Below are 16,062 nucleotides of genomic sequence, written 5' to 3'. Positions count from 1 at the left end.
TTATTTTTTTTTCGTGAGGGTGAATTGTGATGACGAGGCATCGTGGAAGTAGTCCACCACTAATCGCTTTAATCCACGTGGAGAACGCTCATTGGGCATGGTCGTTGGCGAAAAGTTCCTGCATGCAATGCAATGCAAGACCTGGTCCTGCTCCTGCTCCTCCTCCTCCTCCTCCGATCGCGTCGCCTCCGTCTGAGCTTCCCTGCATTTTTGTCGATACCTGACGGCAACCCTCCTCCCAATCTCTCTCTCTCTCTTCCCCTCCCTCTCTCTCTCTGTGAAAATGGCGGTGCAAGACGACGACGGCGGCTGCGGCGGCGGCGAACCACCCTCGGGGGGCGCTCTGGGCGCGGAATTGCTTCGCATTCCACTGGTACCGAACCATGTCGCGAGCTCCGTTTCATCAGCGCGATCGCCGTTGAGACTTGTCTCGCGTCCGCTGCCTGAGATCTTCCTCTCCATCCTTCTTTCTTTTCTTCTTCTTCTTCTTCTTTTTCTCCGCGTTCGACGGGAAACAGAGGAACAGAGGATAGAAAAAGAACATCTTTTTTCCGGCTCGTTTTCCTTAACGGTGTACCGAGATGAAATGGGTCACCCGTCGTTGTCGTCGTTCGGACCTGTTCCATTCGCGTTGCTTGGTTTTGGAGACAGATTTCGCCGGCATTGTTGATGCCCGATTTCCTTCGAAATGCATAGGGCGAATCGCATATCTCGCCTGTGTTTTTTTTGCGCCGGAATGGCATTCTCTTCGTGATCTTCTTTTATAAAAAGGAGCTCCCTTTGTTGTTTCACCGGAACAGAGGACTGCCTCGGTTGTGTTTTCGGGTTTTCTTCTTCATTGTCAGGGTTCGAAACTTACGGGTCCCATCAAGAAACAGAGCATAGAATGCGGTGGAATGAAAAGGGTCATCGATTGATGAGGTTTGCTTTCGCAGGGTCCGATGGAGAAGCAGCCAAGAAGAACTCGCGAGGAGGAGGCTACTGGAGAGAACGCCAGGTTGACGGAGCTGCCCACCGAGATAATCTCCAACATACTGTCAAGGCTGCCGGTGAAGACACTCCTGCGGATCAGGTCCGTTTCGAAGGGCTGGCGCTCCATCATCGACCACCGGTCGTTCGCTGATTTAGTCTTGGCTCAGTCACTCCGTTGCTCCGACGTCACCTCGCTCATATCCATCTACGGCAAGATCGAGCCGACTCACTTCGGCTGCAGGTTCTTCAGCTTGGACCATCAGACTGGACTCGCGGTTCCCTTGGGCCAACTGGACCAGACCATCATCTCGACCGGGCAGGACTGGCAAAGCGTCAACGGGTTGATTTGCTTCGACATGGGGGACCTTACGTACCTGTGCAACATCAGCACCAGAGAGGTCAGGGCCCTTCCGCCCGCGGGTCCCGATTTCCCCGTCCATTTGCACCGCCGCATGCGCAGCTTCAGCGCCTTGGGCTTCGATCCTGTCACGAGACGGTACAAAGTCATGAAGACGTGGGTTTCGAACAACCTCAACCATGCGGGCAAAGTTATCACGGCGAACAAGATTCTGACGTTGGTAAGCAATTCGTGGAGGAAAATCGATAGCGGCCCTATCCATTTTCCCTGCGGAGGCAGCGTTTGCATTAATGGAAGCATTCATTTCCTCACGCTTGACTTGATGAGCAACAAAATAATAGTGGCGTTCAATGTCGAGACCGAGAAGTTTAGGACTTTAGCATTGCCCGATGGTGCCCTGAATCAGGTGCATAAGATGAAGTTAATAGCATTTGGAGGCTGTCTGACGGTGTTGGACTATAAGCATCTTGAGGAGGAAAACAGCATGTCAATGTATGTACTAGAGGATTACAAAAATCGAGTTTGGATGGAACGTCCAATCGTGCTGTCCCAAAGTTGGAAAGAGGATCTAAGTCTTTCTGAGGGGTTTCACGTCAGTATTGTCCGCGCCGGAGAAATCTTGCTTGCTCCAAAGCTTACGGCTGAAGTGTACTTCCTGTCTTATGATGTAGAGGAGGGGACTCTGAAGAAGGTTCAAGTCCATGGTCTACCGCCATCTCTATCGAGGCGTCCTGTGATCATGGCCTGCGCACCCGTCGGATATGTGCATAGCATTTTGGCTTTGAGTGAGGTTTAGGCCTTCTTTATATAGCAGTAGTGCAGGCAAATAGCATCGGCTCACATATTTGATCATCTGATGTGCTTTCAAGTTATGGTCTTCTGAACAATTCCTTCAAATAAGTTGCATGTTTACTTTGACACTTTGAGCTGGTTTACATCTCTTAACATTGTGCTGTATACAATTGGTTCTTTTCATAGCATTACTTTCCATGTTTATAGGCACCGCCAATTGTTCATATCGTGCTCGATTGGCTTCGCATGTTAGGATTTCTACGATTTTCATTCCTAAGTAGGCTCCTCAAATATTTTGACTCATTTCTGTTACGGTCAACTAGAGTGATCGATGGAGATTTCCCAGGGTAGGTGCTGAAACAGCTCTTCTAGAGGAAAGAAAGTGAAATTGTTTTGTTCGAATGGGTCAGAAGAAGCCTTATCTCTTCTAATTTGAATGCATCTATTTGTCAAATCTCTCTCTTGGCGAATTTACAAGTTCTTTCCTATTTAGTCTCGAACTGAAAAGAGATCATCAATCTGCACAATGTGACCTGATTATTAAGCATTGAACTTCCTTATGCTTCTGTTATTCCTTGCTCTCAGGGAAGATGACTGCAATTTTCCGCTTATTGTTGTTGTCGCAATTACCCGTTCAGCTATTACATTCATGAAGGGTGTTTGCACCCGCTGGTGCGCATGGTAACGCTTGTTGTCCGGGAAACGGTTTCTTTTTAAATAGTTCTTTTCTATTTCAACCCCGGGAGGAATAGAAATGTTACCACGCAAGCACTTAGTGATTAAAGCAAAGAGCCTCCATCATATATTACAAAGTGAGTCAGCTGAGAGTTATCGCCGCTTGGCCTAAGCTGATATAGATATTTGTCTACATCATCTTCGATGTCTATTCCATTCCTAGACAAGACAATTTTTTTCCTTTAAACTCTTCTTCTTGAGGAGTGTTTTTCTACAGTCAACACATCAGGGGGATTGTCCGAAAGCCAAAGTTCTCCCCTAGCTAATCTTCTGTAACTTGTAATAGTCGCTCACATCCTAAGTTGTTTTGATATCGCGTTGAGAAGAACAACTGGAAGAGTAACAACTCGTTCGAGTGGCAAAAATTTTGTCCATGGGTCGGTTGCGTGCTGGTATTGTAGATTGGCGTTAGTGGGTACAAAGACCACCAACATTAGCAGATGCAACTGATTGATAGATGATTAGCAGAGATCAAATTAATGACTTCTGCTGCGATTGTGTGGCCGCTTTGTGCGATCCTCAAGTTGACGTCACTAGCTAGCATGTGCAGTGCTCGCATAACTATTTCATTGCAGTGTAGACTCTGGGATTGATACCAATGTTCTATACCCCCATCCTGCAGAATTTAAACTCCTTGTGGAGCCTAAAACATTTTTAACAGCTGTATACCAGAATCAATGTGGTCGTTTCCGATTTGTCCTGAAGGATCCTGCAAATGGCTTGCCCTGTTTGTTCGGCATTTCTCTGATGAGAACTGCATATTTCCACATCCATCTCTGCATCATCTTCAAAGGGTTGATCTTTTGCTCATGAAAGTTTCCTTGCGTTAAGGCGTTTTGGAAGATTCCCACTTCTTTATTCGAGAAACTCATCCGATTCCAGCTTATGCTCAATTGGCAACACTGTCTTCTCAATTTTCGATGGTTTAATATAATTGAGAATAATAATGCAGAAGAAAGGAACAAAAAATTTATATACATATTTAAAAAATACACCATCGCCTTGTTAGATAGCTATTCTAATGTAATATCTCCCATCAAGATATGCACCATCAATCAATGGAGATATCCGTATAATCTTAAAAGATATAGATAATCAATGGAATTTTCAAAATATCTTTATCCTAAGAAATCCCTACTTACCTCTATCATCCTCTCTCAACTTTGAGCTTGAGTATGAATTTGCCTTCCATTAAGTGTAGTACCCTGTGAGTGAGGGTTCTTCCCTCTATTTAAAAGAACAACCCATAAGAAAATTAAAAATTACAAGATAGATTATTTTATACCGCATCTCTCCCACGCATCTTTAAAGAAAAATGTCAACTCAACCTTTTCTATTATCCAAATAAGATCGAGTTAACTTACGTCACTAATCATACTAACTAGATATATCTTCAGACTTGATTGCACAAATTAAAAATTTCAAGCTGCGATTTCTCAATAAATCTCAAGACGATTTACCCCTTAGTCAACCGACTCCGTGCTTAATAGCAAATAATACACCATGCTCCTGAGGAACGTGTCATGTACTCATTGCACGAGATATTTTCTAGTCACGAGCAACCGACCGGGGGCACTGATGTGGCATTCACGTGCCACGTCATCAATGCCCATTATAAGGGGGCAAGGAGACGAGCAACCCAACTTAGAAACCACCCGACAGGACCCGAACCCGACCCGTTTCGCACCTCCTCCTCAAGTCTCACACCAAAAAAAAAAAAAACAAAGAGTTCATCTCTTTCCTCTCCCTCCCTTCTTCGCTCCGAATTTAAGCTGTAAAAAAACCCTAAATTACTGTCACCTCTCCCCTCTTCAATCGAAGCTCCTGCTCTCGCGATGGTTCTCTCGAATTGATGGGCGGAACGCGCGGCCCGCCCTCTCTCGACTGCGCGCGTGTCGCCTCGGAGGCAAATTTTTGTCAACTGATTCTTTTGCCTCGTGGGCTACTCTCCATGCTTGTGGCTCTGTCAAATTCTTATTCATCGACATCCAAGCATCACTCTTAGCAGCGATAACAGATCCAGGTAACAAGTTATGAGCCGACTTCACAGTAAAAGAACCCGTCCTCGACCAGATGAGGAGTCGGACAATGTGGACAAGCAAGGGACCGGAATACTACGTACGATGTTTACGATCTCTGCTGGAAGATTTAAGGTTTGAGGAGGAGATGTCCCGAGAGTGATTTGGCAAAATTGAACCTATCAACAGTTGAGTTATCCCAATGTCAAGTTCAGCTTCTGTGAGTGAAAAACAAATTTGGACAAAGCCGCAGACCTCGCAACCGGAATGGAAGGATGGAGTGGAAAAACCAAGGTTGCAGCCCATTTTCCTTGGACTTTTTCACTGATCCTTTAGATTCGACTTTTGAAACGCGCCCTTTTTAACTTATTCACTCTATAAATAATAGTCTGTTCGCGATATTTTACATGTCAATTATTGATCTTCTCGTGCCATCCTATATTTATAGCCGACCCATATTATGGATGGAGACGCAAGACAACTTTAGTCTTGCAGCCTGGCTTGAATAGCCTCCGAAATTATAAGTTTCGCCATGATTTTCGGTCATCAGTTGGCCGTAATTGTTGGAGAGGGTTTGCATTTCAATTAGGGTCTGTGTGGAGGGTTAAGAGAAATCGAATATGTTAGTATGATCTCGTGAATAAGAAAGCAAATATATCTAATATATAAGATGGCGAATTTACACCTTGATCATAAAAAGTGATTTTAGTTCGCCTACTTTAACTTCAATATTATTCAATCCAAGTCCAACAGAGGATCCAATAATTAGCAACTCACTATATGCCCGATTGTGCACAATTGTATTTGTTATTAAGATTATTATATGGTAATGACTTCTTTCGATTATATAACTTTGTTCTTCCATGTGAATCATGATAAGATTGAAGATTTTGATGTCTTTCGTGGCAACCAAGTGGAATCACAAATTTTATGGCACAACATTGGCCCATCGGCTGAAAAATTCAAAGTGCATTCGTAACACAACATCTCATCTCCTTAAGCCAATTTCCCCAGGCCAAGTCATGCGAATCCTCGTATTTTCTTTCGATGACAGGTGCGTGTCTGAAGAATCAGTGTCCGTTCGGCCATTCAAACTCTCCGAAGAGCCCAAGCCCAAACAGACACGCCTCCCAACTTTTTCTGGGCCATTTTCTTAATTTGGCCCGCGCAAGCTTTTCATTCCCCAGAGGCATCCCAATCTATTGTCTGAGTTTGATTCTGCATCTGCATCTGCCGGTGATCCTCCGATCGCCAATCGGAGCTTCAGAAATCCGGGTAAGAATCCCACGGTCCCCGCTGGTTTCTCGATTATTTTCTTCAACTGAATCTCTGGCTCCCAGCGAAACAGAAGGCATTGAGCTCCAATCTGATTTGTTTCTGGTGCAGAGGTTCTTCCCCTCATCGTCGCGATTGCAATCGAGTGAAAAACCATGGAATTTGTCGTCACGAGCCTGATTTTTACAGTGATTGGGATACTTGCATCGCTCTGTACCAGAGTTCTCTGCAACAGGGAGCCATCGAGTCTGGTAGGGTCTAATTGGTTGCATTTGATATTCGGTGCATGCATCGCCTAAGGTAATTTCGTTCCGTCGCCTCACGAATCGCCACAACAAGTCCATTATCATTATCTAATACCAATTGTTAGCTGTCCGTGACGAACTTTCGAATCGTTCAACCCAAGCTGTCAACATGGGTTAGAAACCCATTTTATGACTCACTTTTGGGGACCAATTTATAAATGGGTGGAAACAAGTTTAAGATACCTGAAGGTAACTTTATATGGATCTATATGGTTTGCACATGACCCATATTCAACCCATTTAGTTTACCAGCCCAACCCATATAGCTGCCCTCATTTTGCTCGATTGCCTCGCTTAGGAAAAAAAAGAAAAAGAAAAATGAAAATGAAAACACAGCTCCACGAAAGCGTGTAGCCAACAGTCGTGCTCGGGGATCTGCAACTCTTGGGCAAGCTGCATCGGAACGAGTCGAGATGCATCGTCGTGAGCACTACAAGACCTCCGCGACATCGGGTTCTGGCTGCTCGGCCTGACGAGGTGGCCGCCCTGTGCTGCGAACCGGCACAGCGAAGTGGGGCAGTCGAGGAAGGAGAGTGAGGCGCGAGGTAGTGGAGGTTGATGCGCATCGGGGAGGCAGATCTGTGGAAGAAGGAGGTGACGGTGGCAAATGAGGCGCGGGATGCAAAGGTGAAGGAGGAGGAGGCAGCGGAGGACGGCGGTGTGCCTGGTCGGCTCGGGCTAGGTCCTTCTTCTGGTGGTGGCCACCATTTTTCTGTTGCAGTAGAGAGAGAGTGGATTTCTTTTGAGAGAGAGAGAGAGGGGCTTAAGTTTCTAAATGGGGAAGGAGAGTTTTTTTTTTTTAATTTGAAAAAAAAAAATTGATTTCATTTTTTAATAAATTAGATTTTTATTTTTATTTTTTAATTTTACTTTCATATTATTTTATTTGAAAAATATGAGATATCTCAATGTTGAAACATACTTGAGTAGCAGTAATATTTAATCCCCATTATTTTTTAGCTCGATTTGTATATTATTTAAATATTATTTTTGTTTATGTATGAATCGATCAATTTCAAAGTCATTGATTGACAAAATCTAGAGTCTAATAGTTTTAAAAAAATGGAGGAAAATTACAAAATGAGTTTTAAAATTTGTTGATTTCTTTAATTTTTTTCTCAAGCCATTTATAACTCATTTAAAATTAAAAAGAGTTGCTTATATGAGATTGAACTCGTTGAATCTGAGTCACAAAACGGGTATAGAACCCATTGTGCAGCCCTAAGTCTTTATAAGTATTTCAATTTATAAGTTTTTTTAAGTTTTTTATTTTACTTACTAAATTTTCATTATTTTTTTTTTTCATTCGACATGAAGTTTTATCTAAGTAACATATACATGGGAGGTGTTTTGGATACGTGAGATTGGACCTCAATCCACCCATTTCAAATACTACTTTGATATACAAAAATTACATTAATTAGAGAAAATCAAGTGATCTCGTATGAGATTTATGATTATATTGATTATATGGTAGTGATTGCATGCATTGCTCTCAAAACCAAATATAAAGTTTTCAAAATCATGTTAATGTTGCTGTTTTAAGTCATCACACTTTTGTCTTGTAATTCTTTATGAATTGCTTTTTGAGGGACAATATTCGAGGAATGATAGTGATTTGGAAGCCATCCAAGTACCTTTTCCAGTTAAGGCAAGTGCATAAAAGCACTAGTGTCTTCCAAGTCAAAACACGAGTCTACTATAACCATATGTTAATCTTCAGGTAGCAGAGAATGTTCATCCAGTAGGATTGTCAAGAGTGGCCAAGACGATTAAAGAGAGACTGGCGCATAATCAATCTTCTCGAAGAAGAGATGTGTTGGTGGGGGTGTAGATGTTAAAATAAGCACAAATAACTTATTTGAGTATTCAAATTTAGCAATAAATAAATAAAATAGAAATGCATACATAGGGTAATGAACTCGAGTCATCACTTTGAGATTCTAACAAAATTGGGCAAATCATTAAATGTTGGTTTATCCTCCTAATCGACAAAAATATAAGTTATAATTGATGTCGAATGCCAAAATTGATCTCTTTCTATCCTACATTTAAATAGCCCTAAGAGATGAGAGATGGACCGTAAAATCGAATAATTCAACACTCATTAAGGGTTCGTTCGTTTTATGGAAAATATCATATTTCCGAAAAATATTTTTAGAAGTTGTTTTCCAGAAAATGATTCTATTTTACAATGTTTAGCCGAAACCTAAACTTCCAAAGTGGAGAATATTTTCCACCGTTCATTAGCTAATTTAATTGTTTGGGAAAAATTATCAAAATTTGAATTTTAATATTTTTAATTAACCAAACAATTAGTTTTATTTTTTATATTTTTTAAAAATGAACTTTTAATTATTTGTATTTTTGAAAATCGAAATTTTTATTATTTTTATTATTTCTTTCTTTTTCTTTTTTCTTTTTCCTTTTTCTTTTCCTTCCTCCTTCCTCCTTCCTCCTCCTTCCTCCCGGCTCCTCCTTCCTCTGCTGCCACCTCCTTCCTCCTCCTTCTTCCTCCTCCTTCCTCCACCGCCACATGCCTAACAATGGTTGGCTACCTAGCGATCGACCAAAACCCAGTCGCCAAATTCGATGAGCTCGAGACTCGGCCGATCTCACCCGAGCCCCGCCCAACTCGTTGGATCTGGCGAGGCCCACGCTTTGCCCCAAGGCCAGGGGGCTCGCCTCGCCCGATCTGGTGAGGCTTGAGCTTGCTGGGTTCGAGCGAGCTCAGCTTCGCCAGATCGGGCTAAGCGGAGCCTCGCCAGCCTGGGGCGAGGCTTGAGCTGGCTTGTGGCCGGTCGTCGCCACCGCCATGGATGGCGATCAGCCACCAAAGGAAGAAGATGAAATGGAAAAAAAAAAGGAAAGAAAAAAAGAAAAGGAAAAAAAATTAAAAACTCAAATTTAAAAAAAAAAAAAGAAAAGAAAAATAAAGCATAAATGTGTTGGTGAAAAGAAACAATATGGAAGAAGTTATGGGAAATTTTTTCCTCTTCTCAAAAGAGGAAATCATTTTCCATAATTTTAAGAGGAGATTTTCCATTGACCAGAAAACGTTTTCTTTGACCGTCTATTTTCCACCATCCAAACACCGGAAATTTCGGAAAAATGTTTTCCCGAAAGTTGTTTTCTGTGAAATGAACAGACCTAAATCATGTTCAATAGGTTAGCTTTGAGCAATACAACATCGAAAGGGAGTGATAGGAAGTGTTGGCTGTTTGTAAGGATAATCGTCAAACTTTATAAATGACAGTTGTTAATGCATAGTTCAAATTGTACTTGAAAAAAAATATGATCTTAGAGATGAATAACTTACTGAATGAAAAATAGTCATCAATGAGTGACAAAATCTCTTTGTTTTGTTGGACAGTAACTTGGAACAATATTCTTACTTGTAAGGATCTCGGGAAACAGAATTTCATTCTTGCGATTGGTGTTGCATGTTCTTTTGTCGACTTTGTGACTGAACAAAACAAAGTTAACTGGACGAACAATACTGAATGCGCGTGAGAGAGAACAATTTGACTTTGAAGAGTTACTAGGTGATCTAATATATTCTATAAATATTAAGTAAACAACCATAAGTTTTCTCAGGTTAAATTAATGTATCAACGGCAGTTTACTCGAGGAAACTTGCCTGATGAAAGATATGAAGAAGGCAACAATATCCGCAACAGGGAATTTGGTTCGGATATGCCGTTCAACTGAAAGCTTACTCGCAAAGCACTACTTTTCGCACGTCCACTTCCCAGACACACGGAGTCGCCTAGGAAGATAAAGGTACCATCCTGATAATTGCCAGTAATGGCCACTCTCTTCCCCACTTTTCCTCACCATTTATCACCGGGAAGAGGAAAATTCTTGGGAGCATGAGGCAGACCATCACTAGATATATCAGATGAAACTGGCCAGGGATCATCATTTTTTTTTTTTTTACCTCAGAACTCTTTCCATTACTCTCATCAATGATAATGATCTCTGTTGAATCCCGTATCTCCTGACAATTTATTGGACCATGGATGTTTCCATCAGTCTCATTAGCGTTATCAATTTTCGAGGATTCTTGCTTCATCTGAAATGTCGTAAAACCAGGTCAACTATAAGAAGCAACTCTGCAAAGCAGAAGCACTACAAATACCACATGTACAAACTATCTCTTCAGGATCCCAAGGTTTCTCCTCAGTAATGTCCTAAACAAGTCAACATGCGCATCTTAAGTATCAAAACCTTTCACGAAATACATCCCACACCCACTTTTCTTTCTCGAATAAACAGCATCTCTAGAAAGAGTCCGGACGACCGAAAGATTCGAGAAGATCATACATTTCTGAACAAATAACAACAAGGATCCAATTTATTCCTCCAGACTGGAGTTTCCTAGGTAGGGACATACTCTATCAAAAGGCCCGCCAAAATCTCATTGCTAGAACATCCCGAACCGGGTTAATTCGGCGGGCTAATAACAGCGGAGCCGGGGAAAACTGCATCTTTCCAGAAGCAAATTGATGTAGATTCCCACTCCGACAGTCAATGAGAACCCAAGGGCATTCGACACTATCCTAAGGGGGACTTGCCATTAGCATCAAAGTGGTTACCTTCTGGAACAATGTCAATATCGAACTGGTTACCTTCTGGAACAGATTAAGACACGTAACCAAAACCCAAAACTCAAATCGGAGCAACAGCATCGGTTTTCGAAAAATCATTCCGTTCTTCCAACTTTCATCACACTCGTGTGCAAGTATAAACCGACACCAACAATTGAATCAGAGAAGCGAAATGGGCTCAAGCGAATGCATGCTGCAGCCTTGGTTAAACCCTACGGATGCCGAGATCTCCACATGCCATCCCAAAGATCCAAACTTTAATACGGGATTAGGGAAACCAATCAGTTCCTACGCGGTCACAGCACGTTTTTCAAATCAAAACTCAAATGGCACACGCACTTTTTCATTTTTCTTTCCTTTTTACTTTCAATAAATAAAAATAAAAACAAAAACTCCGTATAATCACATTCAATATTGCATACATTAGTGTTAATGAATTTTACTAGGATAGTGCACCGACAATTCTTCAAAAGGTATTGTTTTTCATGTAATCAATGAATTTGCAAGTAATGTGATCAATCGAAAGTACAAAAATCCAAACCTTAATCTAGGATTAATGGAATTAATCTAGAATGAATGCTAGCTATTTCCTACAGGGAAGACCTCTTGGCGAGAGTAAACTCTCGACATGATTTAAAAAAGTCAAAGCACAAAATTCAGGAGACACATCATCCAACCCGCAAATTTCACTCCGCCTTAAGCTGTTGGTCTTCAAGTTGTAGTAAAACATGCACACAGGCTTTGATAAGGTTCGAGGCGCGAACAATAGTTCACCAGAACGAACCGTACCCACTGGAAAAACTCGGCGGTCCGGGGCAATCTCCTTCCAATATGAGGGCAAGCTGAAAACTCTCTTCTTCCATATTTCCTGATCAAAGTCCTCCGGGATCCACATAATAATCTCCTCACAAGACAGAGCCTTGTTACGATCCACCATCGCAACGTGCTCCTCGAATTTAATAAGGAGGGCTCTGTGTATATCTTTGTGGGCTTCGGCGGGAATTGTAATCATGCGAAAACTCTCCGTCCTAACATCAAACGCCACCAGGTAATCATCCCCATGGACGCCATGCAAACAACTCCAAGCCATGTAATAGACCACCCCATCGAAGCAGACCTCGCGACCCTTCTTATCATGGGCTGCACAACCTTCGACCTGCCTCCACTTCTCTGTCCCCAGGGTGAGCACCCATGACTCCATGATCAACCTGCCATCGAGCCCTCCCATAATAATCACACGTGTGCTCAGAACCTTATGCTTCCTCTCGACAGGATCGAATCCAAAAGAATGCATTTGTTGATAACATGAAAAAGAAGCATATCGCTCGGTTATTCTAGGTAATCCGAAAGTCGCATACATCCCTGTCAGGGATTTGTAATTTGGATGTGACCGCCGACTTCGAGGCTGACGAGGCCTTGTTGAGACTGCAAAACGAAAGGACCAGTCCAGCCATGAAATGAAAAGGGCAGTGTAGCGATTTGGGCTCGACCGTTGTGAGGCTCAAGTTGGTCGACTGAGAAGACTCCTCCACGCTCATCATCTGGGTCGTGGAAACCAACAAGGAGTTTCGGGCGAGTCGCGGAGTGAGTCAAATGCAAGTCGATGAAGTAAGGATCGGAGATGAGAGAGCGCCAACGAGTGGAGACGCAAGTGAATTGGCAAAGCGATTTGACGGGGAGTCTTTTTAGGATCTCGATCAACAGGTGTTCGGGGACGATCATGGAATCTGTTGAATTATAATATGCAAAAACAAGAAGATCTTATAAATAAGCCAACAAGAAAAATATCAAAGAAATAAACGACGAATAATAAGGATCAAATATTTACGTGATTCGGTCTAAATATTAGTACTCACATCCATGAGAAGATTAAATAATAAATAATTTACTTTAATAAGAGAAACAGAGTTTATAATTATTCAAAGTATTTCTCATACCTAGATTTAAACCTAAACCAAGTATTTATAAATAAATATGTTAAACTCACGACACAAAATCACTAGTGTTCAAGCCAAAGCAGTACACAATAACTGAGTTCTTTCTTCTTAGCTTTATACGACAGCTTGCGGCTTTTCGCTTTATGTGACTCTTCTATATTCTCAGGCGGCGCTCCTTCTCGCTGAAGAGAAACCTGGCGTTTTATATATGTGCCCAAGTCAACAAATTTGACCTAGGCCCCACCGTGTACAACTCCAATGATGGTTTTTAATTTTTCTTCGGTCTGATCCAACAATGGTTTGGCTACAATAACAATTTTTTAGGTAAAATTACTTATGATGGTCATGCCGTTCTTTTTGTTTCTAGTTTCTTATAGAAGGTGGAAACAAACAGCCTAAGTTGATCTCACTAAAGGGAAATTATAAACAAGTAAACCTGAATATAACCACCTTCCAATGAAGGCATAGGAATGTCGAATGCAGGTACGAAAGAATAAATTATCCATGCACTACAGCTAAGTTTGCTATTAAACTGAAACGATTAAGTTGGATTACATGGGTTGAACAGCATACTATGAAAACAAGAAAATGCCAACTAAGGTATAAGTAAGGGCCATAAGTCTCGCTAGGCTTGGGTTTCTACTTCACAGCAACTAAGACATACAAAAACATTGCTTCACGGAGTAGTAAACTTAATAGCATAATCGGAGAAGTCAAAGGGGATCCATCTGACAGGTCAAGAAACTTTGAGAGGACTATCAAGCCAACTATCTCCTAAAGGCATTCAAACACCAATTTTTTAAGAAAACAATGGCAATGCATTTGAAGCATAGTACAGGAAATAGTGGATTCCTAAACAAAAAGAGTAGCTCAACAAAGAAACCATAACAAAACACTGATGAATCTGTAGTGTGCGAATAAAAGCAGCAGATGGCCATTTATAAGATCCAAAAGATCCTAGAATATGGAATGAGTCGGATTAGGAAAGAAAATGTCATACATTGCACCATATGAGGAACAATACCTTTTTCAAAGAACTTGATGGAGCAAAAAAGGCTTCTTATAGTCCCCCTAAACTTTTTGCCTTGCATAATTATGCACGTTATTTTGATCCCTTCTCAATTTATTATCCAATTACAAATGAATTTCTGAGTTCCACTATAAATTCTAATTTCATTACATTATCCACCGGCAACAAATATGCAAGATAAGTAGTTCATAGACAATCCATCGTCTATTTTTATATTCAACATGTTCTTCTTAAATACCTGATTCTGTGCTCATCAAATTATGATGCTAAATTTGACTAGCATAAAGATCATCTGTTTCTGTACCCAAATGATTCAGCATCTTAGCCAAATAAATTCACCGGAATCACCACATACAAAATCTATAAGCCAAACGTCAAGCACACAGATTGTCCTGAAAACAAAGTATCGACAAGAAAAAAAGAAACCAAATTACGTGAAAAAATTTAACCTTTTTTTATATGACTCTTTCTTTCTGCCTCCATTTTCTCTGCTTTGATAGAGAACAAATCGAGACCTGCACTCAGGGTGACATCACGCTCAATCTTCTTTTTCCAATACAAACCTGCAATTTCCTTACCCTATGTCAGATATCATAATCATCAAGAACAAAAACTTTAATGTTCATCTTCTTCACAAGAATGCATTATCCACAGATAATTTTCGAAAGGAGAAAGGTTCCCAAGCTGCAGATAATATTCTTTCTACAAAGAACATGGACACGACAATTCTAAAACACTATTATTATAAATGGTAAATAGTAAAAGTAATAAAATTGGGAAAGGACAATTCGTCTGGACCATTAGCCGATATGTCCGCATGCCAAAAGTGATGTCAGTGAGGGTCAAATGCATCTTATAAATCTCAAGCAAAAGTATGTGAGCAAGATACGTTAGGTAACTGGCAGATCGACAGCGGGAAAAGGAGCAATAACCATCTAGTTTAGCAACCAGCAGGCTAGCTGATTTTTCCTTATTTTAATTCAGTAGTAGGCCGCTCTCCAGCTTGTTTTGCTTCTTAAAGTGAAAACTTGCAAGCTCCAAACTATACTCAGCCTGGGCCTCGGGGACAGATTTCTCTAGCCATGCCTCTAAAATCTATTCCTCTGGTCCACAGAGTGAAAATAATTTCTCGCGATACCAACAATAAGATCAAAATTAGGTTTTTCCCTCATTTAGAATGGCCAAGAAATAATGGCTCGTGCCATTCAAGGAAAATGGCAAAAATCAGAATTCAGCTTCGCGAGCACCAGCCACATTATGATTGAAATCAAGATCGTCCGTGAACCGACAATCACTTCGAGGGCGATCCTCAATTCAGGAACGAAAACTTACTTCTCGTTGAGGTTAGAATCACAGAAAGGACCGACACTTCAACTTCTTGGCAACGCACATTGCCTGGATAATCACAGCAAGAGAAGGCCAATAGTCAATCAATTCTATACAGAGCAAAACAACGAAAATCAAATCAACAAAAGACCAAATTCTGAACGCTCTGCAAAATAAGCCTCGAGCTACGCATGTTCCGTCCGATCGTTCCCCTTTCTTCTATCTCGATTCCGGTTCCTCTCCGAAGATGAGGATGCTTTCGCCTTTCTTGTTTCTATGCGATTTCTGCGAACGGCTTCAGTTTTGGGGGTTTCAGGCGTGCCCTAGATAGGAGATCAGGGAAGAATTTGTAGCTAAAATGCCTTCAAAATATCCATATAACAATTTGGATTTTGGTGGATTCGATTAGATTAGATCTGTTCGATTATCCTCAATCCAACCAAATTTTATTTCTTTTTGCCTTTTCAAACTAAGTCAATCCCCATTAACAAACAAATTTGTAATTAAAAAGAGTCGTAATAATTATAAGAACCCAAAAGAAGATGAAGAAGAAGAACAAAGTTCATGATAAACCTAACCAAGTCGATCCCCATTAACAAACAAATTTGTAATTAAAAAGAGTCATAATAATTATAAGAACCCAAAAGGAGAAGAAGAAGCAGAAGAACAAAGTTCATGATAAACCTTTGTACGTGTTTACTGTG

General features: G+C 41.1%; 2 protein-coding genes across 2 annotated transcripts; one reads left to right on the top strand and one right to left on the bottom strand.

The window, feature by feature from the left end:
- Positions 1–941: 941 nt before the first annotated feature.
- LOC104454803 (F-box protein At4g19940-like) lies at positions 942–2,126 on the top strand. Its single transcript, XM_010069691.2, has one exon. The coding sequence runs from the start codon at positions 942–944 to the stop codon at positions 2,124–2,126; it is 1,185 nt and encodes a 394-aa protein (XP_010067993.2).
- Positions 2,127–11,648: 9,522 nt separating this feature from the next.
- On the bottom strand, positions 11,649–12,425 carry LOC120295692 (putative F-box protein At3g23960). Its single transcript, XM_039317034.1, has one exon. The coding sequence runs from the start codon at positions 12,423–12,425 to the stop codon at positions 11,649–11,651; it is 777 nt and encodes a 258-aa protein (XP_039172968.1).
- Positions 12,426–16,062: the final 3,637 nt, after the last annotated feature.

The sequence above is a fragment of the Eucalyptus grandis genome, chromosome 7, assembly GCF_016545825.1.
Source record: "Eucalyptus grandis isolate ANBG69807.140 chromosome 7, ASM1654582v1, whole genome shotgun sequence".
In the NCBI taxonomy this organism is placed as follows: Eukaryota; Viridiplantae; Streptophyta; class Magnoliopsida; order Myrtales; family Myrtaceae; genus Eucalyptus; species Eucalyptus grandis.
The sequence above is the reverse complement of the archived record's forward strand: the minus strand, read 5'-3'. Positions and strand labels throughout refer to the sequence as shown.

Excerpts from the sequence above, each read along its gene's own strand:
- LOC104454803 (XM_010069691.2), top strand. The coding sequence starts at position 942 with ATGGAGAAGCAGCCAAGAAGAACTCGCGAGGAGGAGGCTACTGGAGAG.
- LOC120295692 (XM_039317034.1), bottom strand. The coding sequence starts at position 12,425 with ATGTATGCGACTTTCGGATTACCTAGAATAACCGAGCGATATGCTTCT.